Genomic DNA, 18,285 nt, shown 5'->3' on the forward strand with positions numbered 1-18,285 from the left:
CAATCACTTAAACTCTTACTTTTCATTAACACACATTACGGTAAATTATCATTATTAAAGGTGATGGCATCGAGCAGAGAACACACCATCATACTGTAGCTAAATAAAGATCACCTTCTACACATACATCCAGTACTATGATACAGCAGAGACAGACTGCAGACTGTGTGCTGCACTGCTCTCACTGATGACATCTGCCTTTTATATTCTATCAAGTTCAGAATTTTTTTTGTTTAATTATCAGTTATAATTAGGGGCTCTGTCAGGATGTTTGCCTCCTAGTTGTTGTGCTAGAAGTACACTGGTGCAAACCATGATATTCAGACTCTGCATTGCACTTTCCCCCAGTGTCTCTTGCCACCATAACTGGGTCACTAAATGACAATCTAGAGGACAGCAGAGGACCTCTTTTTCTTCAAAGGCAGCCCAGGAACTACATAGAAACTACCACTACGTCTCATATTCTGTCAGTGTAACTTGGCTTGAATATCAGGCGGTGGTTCAGCCTCCACTATTCAAGTTCTCAACTGAATCTGAGCTGGGGAAAAAACAGCTTCAATTTAAAAAAAATAAATCCAGGCTTTTATTGAAATGAAAGGTGTGGGGCAGCCTGAGCTAGCTATCACTGAGTGGCTCCTGAAGTTCTACTATCTCGTAGACATGATTGAATATCTGAACTAGCTCAATGATATAATACAAGGCACAGGACATATAGTCTTATCCCTTCAAATAAGCAGTGTTGGCAAACAAACTGGAGTTCTCAGTATCCAATATCATGGACACTGAAACAGATCATATGTCACACTTTGAAAAACTTGGAAAAAATTTGAAGATGCATGAACAGTAAGTGAAATAGTTCGAATTTTGGATCTCTCGCAGCTAGCTAGCTTCACATTTAATTTCCTGCAATCACACCAAGCACAGTTTTGGAGAATTTCATGAACTCGTCTTTTTAAGTTCCAGGATGGATGGGATCAGGAATGAGTACATCAGAGGGACAGCACATGTTAGAGGTTCTGGAGATAAAGTCAGAGAGGCCAGACTGAGAGGGTTTGGACATGTCCAGAGGAGAGATAGTGAATATATTGGTAGAAGGATGCTGAGTTTTGAACTGCCAGGCAGGAGGCCTAGAGGAAGACCAAAGAGGAGGTTTATGGATGTAGTGAGAGAGGACATGAAGGTAGTTGGTGTGAGAGAAGAGGATGCAGAAGACAGGGTTAGATGGAGGACACTGATTGGCTGTGGTGACCCCTGAAGGGAAAAGCCCAAAGGACAAGAAGAAGATATTTTTTAATTTTTGCAAAAACACTTCAATCACATTCAAACATGTTACATTTTCTCATTAGATGAAAATACTAAAGTGTTTCAAAAACACTAAAGAAGAAGAAGACTCATCTACACAAGTATGCAGTGGAGCAGGTTGACCTGAGCTACATCCCTGGTGTCTCTGTCAGAGATTTTCAGATACAAGTTTCTGACCTAAAGACTATCACAACAACAAGAAGAGCTGATGAGCAAACACAAGTGGTCAGAAATAAAAAACTTCCACAGGCAGAAGAGCTGACGGTCAAAACTTTGGAAGCACTTCCTGTCATGTAGCACACACTGCATTGTGTGAGTATTGCTGTATGGACCATGTTCGCCTCTGCGTATGCATGTGAGCAGCCGTTCTCAGTTTTGAAAAACATCAAGAACCAACCTACAATTATGTAAGTTGCTCTTGGCACTAACTTCCCACGACACCACACTCAACTTTGTTCAGCATCCACTCACTGATGGGTAAGGGACATCTCATCCAGGACCTCTCACCGACTACAAGATACACTCTGTTTAACCGACACATGACAACAGCCCAACAACTTTTAACAGATGAACAAATCCACTCCTAGTAGATTTGTATATAGGTGTTAGGGTGAGGGTTAAATTCCACCCCAAAAAATGTTACTTATTGTCCAGTGCAACTTATATGGTTTTTGTTCTTTGTAATACATTTTTTGACTGGTGTGATTTATACCCCGGAGCGACATATAATCCAGCAAATACGGAAATTAGAATATCATGAAAACCCCTAAATCAGTATCTGATAACACCTGGGCAGTGCCACAGACCGATCAACTCCAAGCCACGTCGCTTTGCTTTCGAAATTCAGGCAAAGAGTCTCAACTTAGTATTGAGTGCTCTATATACTCAGAATTTTCATGTTCTTATTTTTCAATTGACCAACATTTCTAGAAATCTTTTTCTGTGTCTGTCTTAATATATTCTAATTTTCTGGTATACTGAATTTGGGATTTTCATTAGTATTCAGACATAATCATCAAAACTAACAGAAACAAACACTGGAAATGTATCGGTCTGTGTGAAAGGAAAGAATGAAATTAAGTTTCATTGTTTAATGGGGTTACTGAAATAAACTTATCATGATATTCTAATTGTATGACCAGCACCTGTGTAAATGCCACTGGTGTTGGAAAGCGTTACTGGTGTTTCTAAGGCCTTGTCCACATGTAGCCGGATCTTTTTTCACCCTGTATAGAAAAAAATCTGCGTCCACACAACGTCGTTTTCAAAAAAATCCCCATCCACATGTATCCACATACATCCGCATACATGTATCCGCGTTTTTGAAGACAACTATACGCATGCAAAACCATGCAGCAGCAGGATTTCCCCAAATTCTATCCAATCAGAACTTTCCGTGTTTGGTCTTTACTTCCGTTAAAAGATGGCGTCAGGTGCGTTTCTGTGCGACAAGGGGGTGGAATTGCTCCTGAACATTATTTTAGAATATAAAATCATCATGACAAAAGAAGATATTGGCTGGGAGTCCTGCCAATCTAAATATGTGGACATATTGACGCCGTTTTTGGAGATGTATCCTGCGGAGGCCACTAAAGACTTTCCACATGGAGGGGGGCGTTAATGCCTGTTATCCTGACATCAAAAATCAAGACAACTGGGGGTAAATATCACCAGGCTGTTGACAGCAGACGCAGGAGCGGGTCTGGCAGGGTCGTTCTTCTGTACTTTGAATTGTGTGAAGAAATATGGGGCAGTTCTCCCGCCTCCACAGCCATGCCAAGGAAATCGAAACAGCCGACTTGGTCGATGACCTTCCTGTTCCTTCGCCATCATCATAAATGACGTAAGGCAGTTCCTGTAGATTAATGCCCATAGCTCTCCTCAAAGCTCCAAAACGGACCTCAATTCGTCCAAAGGCAAACTCTATCACCATACAAGCTCTGCACAAGGAACACCCAAAATACTGCTCCTGAGCTCCACCTCCTCCATTAGCATATTCCTTCATTAGGTATGGCCAAAATGTAAACCAGGATTGGTTGGGGCGGAAGTGGCTCAGCGGTAGAGCGGGATGTTCAATGTTCCAAGATGGGCAGTTTGATTCCTGCTCGCACCCAGCTCACCCCCCAAGCACTGCCGAGGCACCCTGAGCAAGGCGCCATCCCCCTTTACAAGTTGTTCCTTTGGATGCACCAAAGCAGGAGCTGCCTGCCACTCTACCTCCCCCTGCATGCATACAGGCCCCCTGTGTGTGTGTGCGTGTGTGTGTGTGTGTGTGTGTGTGTGTGTGTGTGTGTGTGTGCTCGGTGCATGTACACACTAATATATATATATATATATATTAGTGCATGGATATACATATATATATATATCCATGCATGTGACTAACTATAGAGTGTGCCACTAATTTCCCTTCAGGGATAAATTCATATATATATACTGTATATATATATACACTGTATATATATATACTTCTTTTTTTTTTTAAAGTAAATTTAAAAATAAATTTTAAAAAGTTCATTGTCCATGGAGGAATTTTGCCACTTTTGAGGATGTCACTGATGACAATGTTGGAAAAATACAAGCATCCTGAATGCTTCCAGGCCATTTCACCACCACGTCCATGAAACAATAATTATATGTTGAATAATTGAATGCAAATATAACAATATATCAAAATAGAAACATCTGCTGCATACACAATTATATACTTGGTATGTATGCTCTATTAATCCTTCTGATCAAAAATAGCACATACACAAAGAGCCTGAATTAACTTAGAGCACGATTCTGCACTCTCATCAGAACACTAGACCAGCGGCCCCCAACCTTTTTATCTCCACGGACCGGTTTCATCTAAGACAGTATTTTAACGGACCAGTCTTCATTTGCTCGGTAATCGTTAATGACGCCAAGACAGCTGTAGTCTAATAGTAAATCAGTGGTTTTATTTAAAATACATACATTAACAGGCAATAAACAACTTTTTTTCATAAATTGATAATCAGCATCTCTGTAAACAAAATAATTGTAAGACATAATTATATTAAAAACTGGATTGAAGTGACGGCACTGATAAGGTTTATTTTGAAATATAGCGACTTACAATCAGTTCATTCAATGTAGGAGAAATACTGATCATTTCAATAAAAGTGTGAACAAGTAAATCAATAATAATTACAATAACGAATTAGTGGTTGGGGACCGCTGATCTAGGGGTAACGGAGACAATGACACCTGAAGTGTGTTCTGGACGTCCGGTCTACTCCAGTTTGGTTTTCTTTACGGTCACTGCAGAAAATCCCACTTCACAGAGACAGGAGATTGGAAATGGAAGCAGGGATTAAGACACTTTTAGGGTCTCAGGATAATCTGGTTTGACTTTAATCCAGAACACTGGAGTAGTTGTAGGGGGCTTAATTTAGGGGTAACGGCTGGTAACCTGTCACGTGACCCAGACCTGTCAAGAGGACAGACACACGCATTTGTCTGTGTGTCATTCAGCACAGACGTCACTTTTCAAAATAAAACATCTTTCAGACTCCGAAATAAATAAAAAAGAAGTGATGTCATTTATCTTTTCTTTCTGTGTGGCCCGGTACCAAATGACCCACGGACCGGTGCCCGGGGGTTGGGGACCACTGCACGAGCGCACATTCATCCTGTTTGTGTAACATCTAGTGCAGTTCACCGTTCAAGAGAGGACTTGAAATAAGCCTGCCTGATAAACAATCAATACACTCAGTCTGCTTCTGTGTTAACAGGTTATATTCAATGGCACTGCAATTAATGACTTGTCTTGACTGATTCCATGAACTACACTCACAACATCACAATGGGCCATCAAAGCCAACAGCACTGTGTGCTCAGAGCAAACACTTCATCTCTCCTGTTCAAAAACACCTTCAACAATTAATCGACTGATTCTGCAGTCGAACTTAACTGACTACTACATTACATTAATTGACTAATGCCATAATACTGTATAATTAACATATACAAAGGTAATTTGTAATGTAGGGGTCAAAACACCCACAATGAAATATAAATTTGACAATCATACGATGTGAGATTCACAATGTAGCCGCAAGAGGACACAAGCCAGTGTCTTATTGTGCCGGTCCCAAGCCCGGATAAATACAGAGGGTTGCGTCAGGAAGGGTATCCGGCGTAAAACTTTTGCCAAATCAAAGATGCGAATCAAACTCATGACTTCCATACCGGATCGGTCGAGGCCCAGGTTAACAATGACTGCCATTGGCGCTGTTGACCTACAGGGCGCCGGTGGAAATTGGATTACTGTTGGTAATTGATTCGCTGTGGCGACCCCTGACGGGAACAGCCAAAAGGAAAAGAAGAAGAAGATACGATGTGAGATTCACATTAAAAAAAACAAGTGATTTAAATTTTTTAAAAGTTTTATTTTGTATTTTAAGTCTGTAGCCCCATTTTTGATCTTGTCCTCTGTAAATGTTTCAGAGGAGTGGGGATCACTGGTGTCTCCCCTGAGACAGCAACAATGCATTAAAAGCTCACACATGCCTCCAGCCAAGAGTGGATTTTGTGTGAGTTTTACAAACAATGTGATGGGAATCAAAACAGTGAGACTCTTCCAACGCGACAATCTCATCTTCCCAATTAATTTTCTATTGTTGTTCCTGAATAAACACTGGTGGCATTAAAGAGGAGGAAATGTCAAGAGAGTTCATTCATTTATGGTACATTCATGTCTTCCTCAGGCGGTACTACTTCCTAGTTGGACTTTTAACTTACACTTGCTTATGAGCTTTTCAGTTTGAAAATGGAAAAGCAGGCTGGGTATAATGATGTTTTGTTTTTTAATAGTTCAGTGAGTTTATATTCATATTATTAATAGCTGCTTGAAGTTTAAAGCTTGATTCAGCTTGAGCCACAGCTCTGATATAACTGCCTAATGTAGACCACATGCTGTTCCCCCACAAGCCAAGAGATGTTTCAAAAAAATCTGGCAGCCAGCAAGAAAGTCTAAGTCAGCATCTACAATGTATAAAGGTTGTTTCTGACTGTTACCAGACCACAGCAGCACTCCGGACAATGGACAGTCTGGTGCTTTACAAAAACTGTAAATAATGCAAAACCAGCACTTCACGGATAATCAAGTCCGATCAGACGCGTCTCCTTTCAAGCAGCCTCCAACCAATTCACTCCACATCTACTGTTAACTGGGAGCAGCACTAGACTGCTGCACGAAGAGACAGTCAAAAGAACAATGAGAGCAACAATATACAATAGACCAAATACGCCTTTACACCACAGGACAGAGTGAACCTATATGGCAGTGGTCTGGAGATTTTCTGGGGGGTAACTGGGCGTCATGTGGCTCTTAATGATGTGTCTGGTAACACCTCATGTATGATGGACGTGCCTGCCCACCGCGTGGGCGTCTAGCTTGGGGTCCAGTGGGATCTGGACCTGTTGTGTGATTTCTGCTCTGTATTCAGACTGTTAGGGTGGAGAATGCTGTGTTGTGTTTTTAACTGCTATTCTGTTCGTGTGCTATCTTCTGTATTCTTGTGTATTCTTTTTTGTAACGTTTGTTGTACGACTGTATGTATTTGAGTTAGCAGAGGTGAATGATTTCCCTTTGGGATTCGTTCATATATATCACAATATTGGTCATGACAAAAGTAGTTATAATACTCATGATGATGTAACAGTATTCACTGTTCACACGGCACACAGTACGTAATTCAACTTGAAACACAGCAGTCATTAGTTCGGCTTTAGTCACACATAAACTGCAGCTGGCTAAAAAGGTATTAGCTGGAAAAAACAGCTGATCTCAGCTGAGAGATTCAGCCTGGAGCTCCAAGTTTACTTTAAACAGAAATATGTGTAGTCAGGCATAGCAAACCTGTCAAAGGCCTAACATCATCCACCAGGTCTCAGCTTGTTTGTTTATATATGTATATAGTGTATATAAGTGTATATATACTGTATATACAGCGGCTTGCTGTAATAGCAAGTAAAACTTACAAGTAAACACAAGTAATATATTTGAATGACTGTATCTTCCCAGAGTGAATGCAAGTTTTCAATTGTTGAGGGTGTAAAACCCCACTTGTCGTGGGGTTTGTGCGGGGGGGATACCCCACCGCAGGGGTCCCCCCCCCCCCGGGAAATTTTTTAGAAAATGGGGTTGTTCCACTACATTCTGGTGCATTATGAGGGTAAAATCTTCTGTTCAGTTTACCTACAAAAATACACTAAAGTCAACAGTTCAAGCTGAACCATCTTTATTTCTGTCCTACTTTATGCAGGTATGAATGTGAGATTCAACAATGGAAAATTCCATTCACTATGTGAAGATACAGTCATACATACTTGTAAGTTTTACTTGGACTAGAAGACATTTTAACTTTGACTGAGACACTTTGATTTTAATAAATTTGATTCCTGGTATTACTCAATGTTTATTTGTAAGTTTTACTTGCTATTATAGCAAGCGAGGTGAATACACATTTACATGCATCGCTGGTTATTCCTGCCGGTCATAGGGAACAAAAGTCTAAGACTACACACATGTATTGATAATATCTTTCATTGACCTTCTGATCGGTCTGTCACCACTCCTCCCCCCTCTCAGCATTCACCATTTGTTGTTCAATGAGAATTTTAACACAAAATCTACTATAAAACACTGTCTTCTCATTTTCTTTCAATCGATCATCCTCGCCTTGTCGTACACCGATTTGCGGGTTTAGCTTGTAAAAATAGAATCCTTGTTTTTTTCATTGGACGAAAGGAGGTCATGACTCGAGTGCATATTTAATGATCGGGAGCGTTCGGGTCACTTCGGCTATTTCCGTCGGCATGCGCGCCGACGAAGGAGAAGAAGAAGACGAAGAAGATGTGCGCCGCCTAGCGAGGGAAAAAGTTTGTTTTCTTATGTTATCACTTGGGGATTTTCGCGAGTCCAAAAAAGTTGTAAGTTTTAGCCTTTTTTTTCCTAAAAATAAGAACGCCACTGTGGCTACACACGCTAAAAACCACTGTGGAATTTATTTCGCCTATGGCGAAGTGGCGAATGGCTAGCTCAAGCCCTGATCCCTCGTTACTCGCAGTTAATGCGTTCCAGGAACCACACGCAATTAATGAATTCCATGAAAGAGCGACAAACTATTTATCTAATTATTTACGGTAATTTAACCGTTTCTGAACCCTCAACGTTTCTGAACCCATCACACACACACACACACACATATATATGTGTGTGTGTGTGTGATCCGTTTCTGATTCTGATTGTCTCTGATCGACTATTTATATCAGTGGTCCCCAAACTAAGGCCCGCGGGCCGGATGCCGCCTACCTGTTCATTTGGCATAACCGCAAAGGGTTAATATCTGCTTCTGGAAGACAGGAAATGTTTACATTTGGGCACCCCTACGACCGCCACAGTTTTTCTGTTCCAGACTGACCCCCGTCTCCGTCAGAGAGGGGAAAGGTTATGTGACCCTGACAGGAAAAAGTTTGGAGACCCCTGATCGACATCATTGACGGATTTTGGTAGGTTTGGTAGGTCTAGATATTCAAACAGAGCCTTCAGATGCCCCCCACTGGAGGGACTCCAGCTGTGTGACGACCACTCATCTCATTCACACAGTGGCTCATTGATGGTGAAACCTTCTCATCTCCTGACCGTAGAGGTCCTCCTCTGCTCCAGGTCCAGTCCTGGAGACAATCCTGTCAGATACAGCTTAAACTTTGTTAACTCCAGCACCACAGACCTGCTGGCAGGATTACACACTGGTGGAAACAACCTGATGTCAAACCGGATTCAATGTGAACACACAGGACATGTGGATCAGGTCTCACTTTGATCTCTTACCATCTTCCTTCTCGTCGAACACGGGTCTCTTGGAGCTGTTGGCCCCCATCCTCTTCTTCCACTTGCCCCAGTGAAACATCGGTGCTCAGCTCGCATTCCTCGCCCCGGGAAGAGAAACTACAGCTCCGTGTGGAACCCCCCCCTCACAGACCGGACCCCCCAGCATCATTACATCCTGAGCGGCCCGTCCCTGGTTCCACGTCTCCTCTCAGAGGGAACACCGGAGCGGAGCACCGACAGACGGACAGAACGCCGCGGACGCAGCTCTTCTCTCGTCTTCTTGTCTTCCTGTGACTCGCAGACAAACCGCGAGACTTCCGTCGGTGCGTCAAGTTACCCCCGGTGGGCGGAAACACACCGGAAGTCGGCGAAGTGTCTCTAAAAATAAAAGCATCGTGACATTTCCGTCACCTCAGAGTGAACACCTGTGGCGTCAGAGGACGTCCACCTCTCAGTGTGGTTCCGCGTTTAACGCTGTCCTTTACCCACAATTAGAAAAGGACACTTCATTTGTGTAATTATATAATTATATGACAAAACAACACACTAAGTTAATTTTTTGGGGTGTTTAATGTGTTTCATTTTCTTCCATTTTTTAAATTCTTGTGTTCTGTTGGTCTGTAACCCTGTAATGATACTGCTTCCTGTCTTAGCCCAATGCTCATGGCAAGCATTTTAAATCTCAGATACTTGTAAGCTTAAATTGAGGTTAAAGGAAAAATAACAAGTTTCCACCACATATCCCAACTTGTAAGCACTTGTATTAAAGTCCATATTAAAAACAAAAAATGATTCCATGCCTTTCAGGACCATAAAGTTTTAATTTAATCTTTGTTCGTTTCTGAAAGAGCCTGTTTCCCAACAAGACTTTTATATTGAAGAGAATAAACGGAAATTGTTCACAGACATCTGAATAACGTCATTCTGGTGAGGGTAGTGCGGTGGTTTCTGGCCAGTGAGTGTGGTCTTTGTACTCCTGTATCAACACATCAGGACCATCTTCTGTAGGTGAAACCAGGGCGGCTCAAAACAGACTGCAGAGCTTTCAGCTTTTTATAAGCAGAAAGCAAGTATCTTCTAGTGGTCTTACCCAAATGAATCTCAGTGGATTCTCCCCAAAGCTCATCAATGGGTGGTTCCTTGATCACAAGGGACAAGAGAAGGGGGTGAACTTAAAGGAGTCATATTGTGAAAAACACATTTTCCTGGTCTCTTCATAGTGGTCCTCCCTAAGTCTAGCCAACTTGTTAATTTCTGGAAACCAAACGGGTTCTGTATCGCCTGTACAGCCCACAAACTCGTGATACGGACGTGAAACGAGCCGATCAGAATCCTCTCGTGACGTGATGTAATGACGGGAGTAATTGGCAGGAGTAATTGACAGAAGTGCTGACAGGAATAATTGACAGAAGTGATTGACAGAAGTGATTGACAGGAGTGATTGACAGAAGTGATTGACGCAGCCCAGCCCGCCTGTGTGAGAACACCCCTCTTTCCCTGGATAAGGCAATGTTCATCCCCGAGATGAAGTTCTCTCTGTCCAGCGCTAAAGTTTCAGTGTCGCAATATTGTTACTTAGAGCTAGACACACAAGTTTCTCAATTGTTGGTTGTACATATTAACATAAGTGCTCATTTGCTGTCGTAGCCAGAAAAGACAAGAAATGTAATTGCCTTTCATTTGTAACTCGTCGGTTGTCAGAGCTTTGTAGTAATTGATATCCTTCGGTGAAATTTCTCCAGACACTCCAGACATTTATCAATGTTTTCTTTCTGCTCTTAAGCAATTGCAAGATGCTTTGCTCAGAGCGACAGTGTTCACTGACATATGCAAACTTTGTTGCATCTATTGTCTCCTAGCCTTCTCCTTTATGAGAGAGAACTGACGTCATAGTGACTTAATGACACCTTGAGGGCTACTTTTCCTGGAAGTCTGTTTGTATGTGCGAACCATGTCACTTCGGATTGCTTCAGCAATGATGGTCACTACAAAAGTAGCTTTTCCTCAACACTGACCTTCATGATCACTCCCAACCGTATGGTATCCAGTCTATAAGTTAGTGCTCCTGCATTTTTATCTTATTTAGAGTGGCTGTGAGCATGAGCTCAAGTCAGCTTGTATTTGGTTGACTAGTAGCTCTGCTCTGGTCTGCTCTGCAACAGTATTTGCAGACCAGACTACCAATACGGACTACAGTTTCAGAGTTTGGAGACTATGTTGGACGCATTAGCTTCAGTGAGCTGTCTATACATGTCTGTTATCAGTGGGGGGATGGGAGTCAAGATTTTTTGTAGGCAAGTGGGGTTAACTCTCTTTCTGGAACTGGAAACTCAGAGTTGGAAAACTCTGGAGTATCCACTGTTCACACAGCTTCTTTTTTCTCCCGACTGCCTCTCAGCTGTGTCCAAGGCGTTACTCCCAACTCATCAACATAGTGAGCAGGCAGCAGCCACAGCAACAACCACACACCTCTAAAGTGTGCACATTATTATATGGGTTCCACAATTTTCTAGCATAAAATGTGGGAAGGCCTCATTTACCCACCACCCATGGGTCTCTCATGTAATGGTGAACTGGCAAGCACACGAAGTGAATCCATTCAGCCACCAGCATCAAGGGATATGGTATGCCAGACCCAGTGAACACATACTGTTAGCACACAACTATCCTTCAGGATACTGCAGTCCCACCATAGAAGTAAAAGCATTTACAAAACATCTTCCATTAAATTTGATGAAGTCAGTTATGCAAATGTATTTCGTAAAATGATATTATTTTTTAAGCTGTTCAGGCAAACATTGTGGTGTTTGCTTGAACAGCTGTCTGAGATGGTTTGAACATGTCCAGAGGAGAGATAGTGTGGCGAACCCTGAAGAGAAAAGCCCAAAGGAAAACAAGAAGAAGATCTGTAAAGAGACCCTCAATAGACCTTGTCTGAATGTTTAAGAGGAAGGAAGGAGGAAGATCAAGGAGAAAGATCAAGGGAAACCCTTCAATGGGAGATCCAAAGGAGGAGGATCTCACCTCTGATCCTGCAGTCCCTCATAGCACAATCTGAGTTCACACATTTGTTGAACGTTACCCAATACTTCTTTGTTTGTGTGTTAGTGAGTACACATGCAGTGACAGTAGTTCAGTAGAGAAGAATAGTGCTGTAAAATGTGCAACTGTATTTCTGACAATTCCAATTGCAGTAATCCCTCTTTCCTCGCAGTTAATGCGTTCCAGGGCCACTAGCAAAAAATTAAATTCCACGATATGGCGATCAACTATTTAACTTATTATTTACGGTAATTTAAACGTTTATGAACCCTCCCCATACTGATATTAAACCACCTTATATCTTTATCACCTTTTTCCACAGTCTGATAGACTGTTCAAAGCACTTTAATGTTAAAGAAAAGTCGCAGGAGGAACCGTGAGTCTCAGAACGCAGCGCACACACAGATGCTGTCAACCAATAGCATGCGCGTACGGTATCATGTGACTCTTCTTCTTTTCCTTTCGGCTTTTCCCTTCAGGGGTCGCCACAGCGAATCAGTTGCCTCCATCAAAAGAGTCACAGTATCACATGACTACCTAATGAAAATCTGTGATGTAGTGAAGCGTGAGTAAGCGAAGGATTACTGCACTGTTCTGAATATAGATAGATAGATAGACAGATAGATAGATAGATAGATAGATAGATAGATAGATAGATAGATAGATAGATAGATAGATAGATAGATAGATAGATAGATAGATAGATAGATAGATAGATAGATAGATAGATAGATAGATAGATAGATAGATAGATAGATAGATAGACAGACACTTTATTAATCAGGAGTCAAATTCTGTATATCATCAGCACACAACAAATTGGAAAAGTAACAGGGCTAGAAGTTTAGGAGCAGGGTTCAAGTTGCTCTATCATGGTGTAGATAGGAAGAGAAATGGAGTAGGAGTTATCTTGAAGGAGGAGTTTGTTAGGAATGTCCTAGAGGTAAGAAGAGTGTCAGATAGAGTGATGAGTCTGAAGCTAGAAATAGAAGGTGTGATGTTCAATGTTGTTAGTGGGTATGCTCCACAGGTAGGATGTGAGCTGGAGGAGAAGGAGAAATTCTGGTTGGACTTTTATGAAGTAATGCAGAGCATATCTAGAAGGGAGAGAGTTGTCATTGGAGCAGACTTCAATGGACATGTTGGTGCAGGAAACAGAGGTGATGAGGAGGTGATGGGCAGGTTTGGTATCCAGGAGAGGAACGCAGAAGGACAGATGGTGGTTGACTTTCCAAAAAGGATGGAAATGGCTGTAGTGAATACTTTCTTCCAGAAGAGGCAGGAACATAGGGTGACCTATAAGAGTGGAGGTAGGAGCACACAGGTAGACTACATCTTGTGTGGACGGTGTAACCTGAAAGAGATCAGTGACTGCAAAGTAGTGGTAGGCGAGAGTGTAGCCAAACAGCATAGGATGGTGGTGTGTAGGATGACTCTGGTGGTGAGGAAGATGAAGAGGGCAAAGGCAGAGCAGAAGACGAAATGGTGGAAGCTGAGAAAGGAAGAGTGTTAGATGACTTTTAGGAATGCGTTAAGACAGGCTCTGGGTGGTCAGGAGGTGCTTCCAGATGACTGGACAACTACAGCTAATGTGATCAGGGAGACAGGTAGGAGAGTACTTGGTGTGTCATCTGGAAGGAAAGTAGATAAGGAGACTTGGTGGTGGAATGAGGAGGTACAGGAGTGTATACAGAGAAAGAGGTTAGCCAAGAGGAAGTGGGACACTGAGAGGACTGAGGAGAGTAGACAGGAGTACAGGGAGATGCAGCGTAAGGTGAAGGTAGAGGTAGCAAAGGCCAAACAAGAAGCTTATGATGACTTGTATGCTAGGTTGGACAGTAAGGAGGGATAGACTGATCTATACAGGTTGGCAAGACAGAGAGACAGAGATGTGAAGGACGTGCAGCAGGTTAGGGTGATTAAGGATAGGGATGGAAGTGTATTGACAGGTGCCAGTAGTGTGATGGGAAGATGGAAAGAGTACTTTGAAGAGTTGGTGAACGAGGAAAATGAGAGGGAACAAAGACTAGAAGAGGTGACTGTTGTGGACCAGGATGTAGCAAAGATTAGTCAGGATGAAGTGAGGAGGGCACTGAAGAGGATGAAGGTAGAAAGGCAGTCGGTCCTGATGATATACCTGTAGAGGTATGGAAGTGTCTAGGAGAGGTGGCAGTAGAGTTTCTGACTGGGTTGTTCAACAGGATCTTAGATGGTGAGAAGATGCCTGAGGAGTGGAGGAGAAGTGTGCTGGTGCCCATTTTTAAGAACAAGGAAGATGTGCAGAGTTGTGGCAACTACAGAGGAATAAAGCTGATGAGCCATACAATGAAGTTATGGGAGAGAGTAGTGGAAGCTAGACTAAGGACAGAAGTGAGCATTTGTGAGCAGCAGTATGGTTTCTTGCCAAAAAAGAGTACTACAGATGCAGTATTTGCTTTGAGGATGTTGATAGAGGAACTGTGGTATTGCATGAGGAAGTCTGGAGTGGCAGAGAAGTATGTTAGAGCGGTGCAGGACATGTATGAGGACTGTAACACTGTGGTGAGGTGTGCTGTAGGTGTGACAGAGGAGTTCAAGGTGGAGGTGGGACTGCATCAGGGATCAGCTCTGAGCCCCTTCTTGTTGCTATGGTGATGGACAGGCTGACAGACGAGGTTAGACAGGAATCTCCATGGACTATGATGTTTGCAAATGACATTGTGATCTGCAGTGAGAGCAGGGAACAGGTGGAGAAGCTAGAGAGGTGGAGGTTTGTCCTGGAAAGGAGAGGAATGAAGGTTAGCCGCAGTAAGACAGAGTACATGTGTGTGAATGAGAGGGACCCAAGTGGAAGAGTGAGGTTACAGGGAGAAGAGATCAAGAAGGTGGAGGATTTGAAGTACTTAGGCTCAACAGTCCAGAGCAATGGAGAGTGTGGAAAAGAGGTGAAGAAGCGTGTCCAGGCAGGATGGAACGGGTGGAGGAAAGTGTCAGGTGTGATGTGTGATTGAAGAGTTTCAGCTAAAATGAAAGCAAAGGTGTACAAAACTGTGGTGAGACCAGCGATGTTGTTTGGTCTAGAGACAGTGTCATTGAGGAAAAGACAGGAGACAGAGCTGGAGGTAGCAGAGATGAAGATGCTGAGGTTCTCTCTGGGAGTGACCAGGATGGATAGGATCTGGAATGAGTACATCAGAGGGACAGCACATGTTAGAGGTTCTGGAGATAAAGTCAGAGAGGCCAGACTGAGATGGTTTGGACATGTCCAGAGGAGAGATAGTGAATATATTGGTAGAAGGATGCTGAGTTCTGAACTGCCAGGCAGGAGGCCTAGAGGAAGACCAAAGAGGAGGTTTATGGATGTAGTGAAAGAGAACATGAAGGTAGTTGGTGTGAGAGAAGAGGATGCAGAAAACAGGGTTAGATGGAGGCAATTGATTTACTGTGGCAACCCCTGAAGGGAAAAGCCGAAAGGAGAAAAAGAAGATCTAAACACAACAAATACATAAATACGTAAATAGGGACAAAATTAAGCAAACTGAATTGAGAGCCCAAGGCGAGGCACATCCATCAACATTATCCGTCACAGACATCATTTGACATGTACACATAGGATCCCCACAGTGTAAGATCTTCAGAGCCCTTCTCTACATTGCTGTTCATCCACTAGTCGCTAGACAAAGGAGGTCCTCCGTCTCTCTGTGGAGGAGCTCGATTACATCAGTCTGCTCCTGAAAGACTTCCTCTGCTGGGAGAAGGTGGGGTGCAGAGGGTGGCCTAGGATCCCTCTGAACTTGGACATAGTCCTCGTTTCCAGAAGCTGCAGTAGCCAGGGATGCGCCCTTGTTCCTCGCGGTTATTGCATTCCAGGAACCACACAGGAATAACGAATAGCGTGATATAGCGATGAACTATTTATCTTATCATTTACGGTAATTTAAACGTTTATGAACACTCCCCATACTGATATGAAACCACCTTCTATCTGTATGACCTTTTCCACACTCTGATAGACTGCTTAAAGCACTTTTGTGTGTCACGAAAGTCCGAGACTCATGGAAAGCAGCGCACTTCCGGATGCCGTCAGCCAGTAGAATGCGCGTACGGTATCATGTGACTGCCTACCAAAAATCTGCGATGAGGTGAAGACGCGAGTCCACTGTACATGCATCATGTTCAAAAAAATCTACTCCTGGCAGGTCTGCAAGGCGATGAATCTTCAACTTTTTAAGTATAATAGTCATAGCACTGATAAACCTTACAAGAAGTGATGCTGCAGTGGTTCAGTCGGTTACATACCAATGAATTAGTGCAGTCTATCCAGGTTTTTTATATTTTGTGACGTTGAAAGAAGAGTGGGGTTGTGAAATTGCCACACAATCGAAAAGTAAGTATGTGACAACTAATATAGAGAGTTGAACACATCTTTTACAGGGCTGACACCTCCCACTGTCAGCTCACACTCCGGATGGTTTTTTGGGCGGGAGCAGGAATCGAACCGCCGATCTTGAAACAATGGTTGACCCACTCTACCACTGAGACACTGCCGCTCCAATTGGCCAAATTGATAGATTTGTCTGACGATGTGAGGTAATAAGAGAAATCAGTTAGTCATACTATCAGTCTCATCCAATGTTCCCTCTAATTTTAACAACAGTAACAACACACAGGATATCACAATACGTTTACTGTACATCAAATTTTTAATTTATACGCAGCATAGAATTTCTTGTGCGTTGAGACTGTGCGAGTAGTGCGTAATTGTGCAGGCGTGCAGCTTAGAGGGAACACTGGTCCCATCACAGGATTAGTTTGGACAATTTGTAGACAATTAAACAGCGATAAAGAGTTCTGACTCACAGATTAACAGAGGCATCTTTGTCAAGATTTTAAGGTATACAGTATTCATGAACTTTAAGGTATGCTGTACTCTACTGCAATGGTGGGCGGTCAGGGCCAGCAAGGCCTTCTCTGCTGGTCTAACATAACCAGAAATCATGATATTCATGATAAAAGTTAATTATATTTTAATGCATTTTCTTTAAATAAATACATTCAAATATACGTACAAATATATAATTATACATTTGGATACAATATGACATAGGCTAACTGGGTCAGTGTTCTATTTTTAGGTTAGAGAGGTTTTATCCAATCAGAATTCAGCTAGCTTGTGTTGCCAGATTGAATGAAATCTGCCCAGGACCTTCAGAATCTAGAATGCAGGTCTCTCTGCACTGTGAGTGAAAGGTAACATATACCGGTTGTTAATTGACAGATGCGATAGCCAATCAGATGACGAGTTGGCGACGCTAAGGCTTTTTAGCTGGCCTCACGTTCACATGACATGTATGTGTCCTGAACTAGCTAACCTGTTCTAGGTAACCTGAAATAGCTAACCAGACGTAGCTTATCTGTTCTAGCTCACGGACTGTTTTTGAGGAAAGAAAGGAGAATGGATTTTGTGTTTGAAGAGTTATTTCGGTGAGCACAAGCATTTCATTTATCTAAGTTTTTATATTTAATGTTCTTGTAATTTAATTTAATTTATATTAAAAAATTAATTATAATGAATCAATTATAATGAAATAAAATTATAATGAAATAAAATGACAAATGTACTAAAAAAAAATTCTTGCTGTTCTGCGTTGTGTATAAATAATGTCGTGCATTTGCGCAGCTGTGTGATTGTAGTGGATATACACAAAGAGACTTGTGTCCCTGCTGGAAAACAGCCTGTTTTATACCTGATAGAGGTGATGCAACATCTAGTAGTGTGTTAGTGTATGTCTGTATTTCCTTTCTCTAGCTGTGGTGTCATAAATGATTGTCATTTCCATGTGTTTTGTTGTGACGTAGTTGTGTGACGTCTATAAAGGTGTGGCCGCGGGTTCTTCTGTGCGAGTGACAATAAAAGGAGTGGGCTGACGCCGGTTTTTGTCCCATTTGGGAGAAGTTATAAACACCTCAGTCCTAAAAGCTACATAGGTGGCAGTGGTTGGAGCAGCTTATAGTATTAAGGGTTGTATTTATTCACGTTTGACTAAGGAGAACATCACTGAAGGCCACTGCTTTACTGTAATAACCACCAAATTGCA

The 18,285-nt window shown here is 42.3% G+C and overlaps 1 protein-coding gene across 1 annotated transcript in view; it reads right to left on the minus strand.

The window, feature by feature from the left end:
* Window positions 1–9,457, minus strand: part of LOC137603624 (serine/threonine-protein kinase 32C-like) — a 55,677-nt gene extending 46,220 nt beyond the window's left edge. Inside the window, exon 1 of the mRNA XM_068327257.1 lies at window positions 9,167–9,457. Coding sequence (XP_068183358.1) covers window positions 9,167–9,245 — 79 coding nt within the window. The 5' untranslated portion in view covers window positions 9,246–9,457. The remainder of the gene's footprint in view (window positions 1–9,166) is intronic.
* Between the last annotated feature and the right edge of the window lie 8,828 nt (window positions 9,458–18,285).

Source organism: Antennarius striatus, chromosome 11, assembly GCF_040054535.1.
Source record: "Antennarius striatus isolate MH-2024 chromosome 11, ASM4005453v1, whole genome shotgun sequence".
Taxonomy (NCBI): Eukaryota; Metazoa; Chordata; class Actinopteri; order Lophiiformes; family Antennariidae; genus Antennarius; species Antennarius striatus.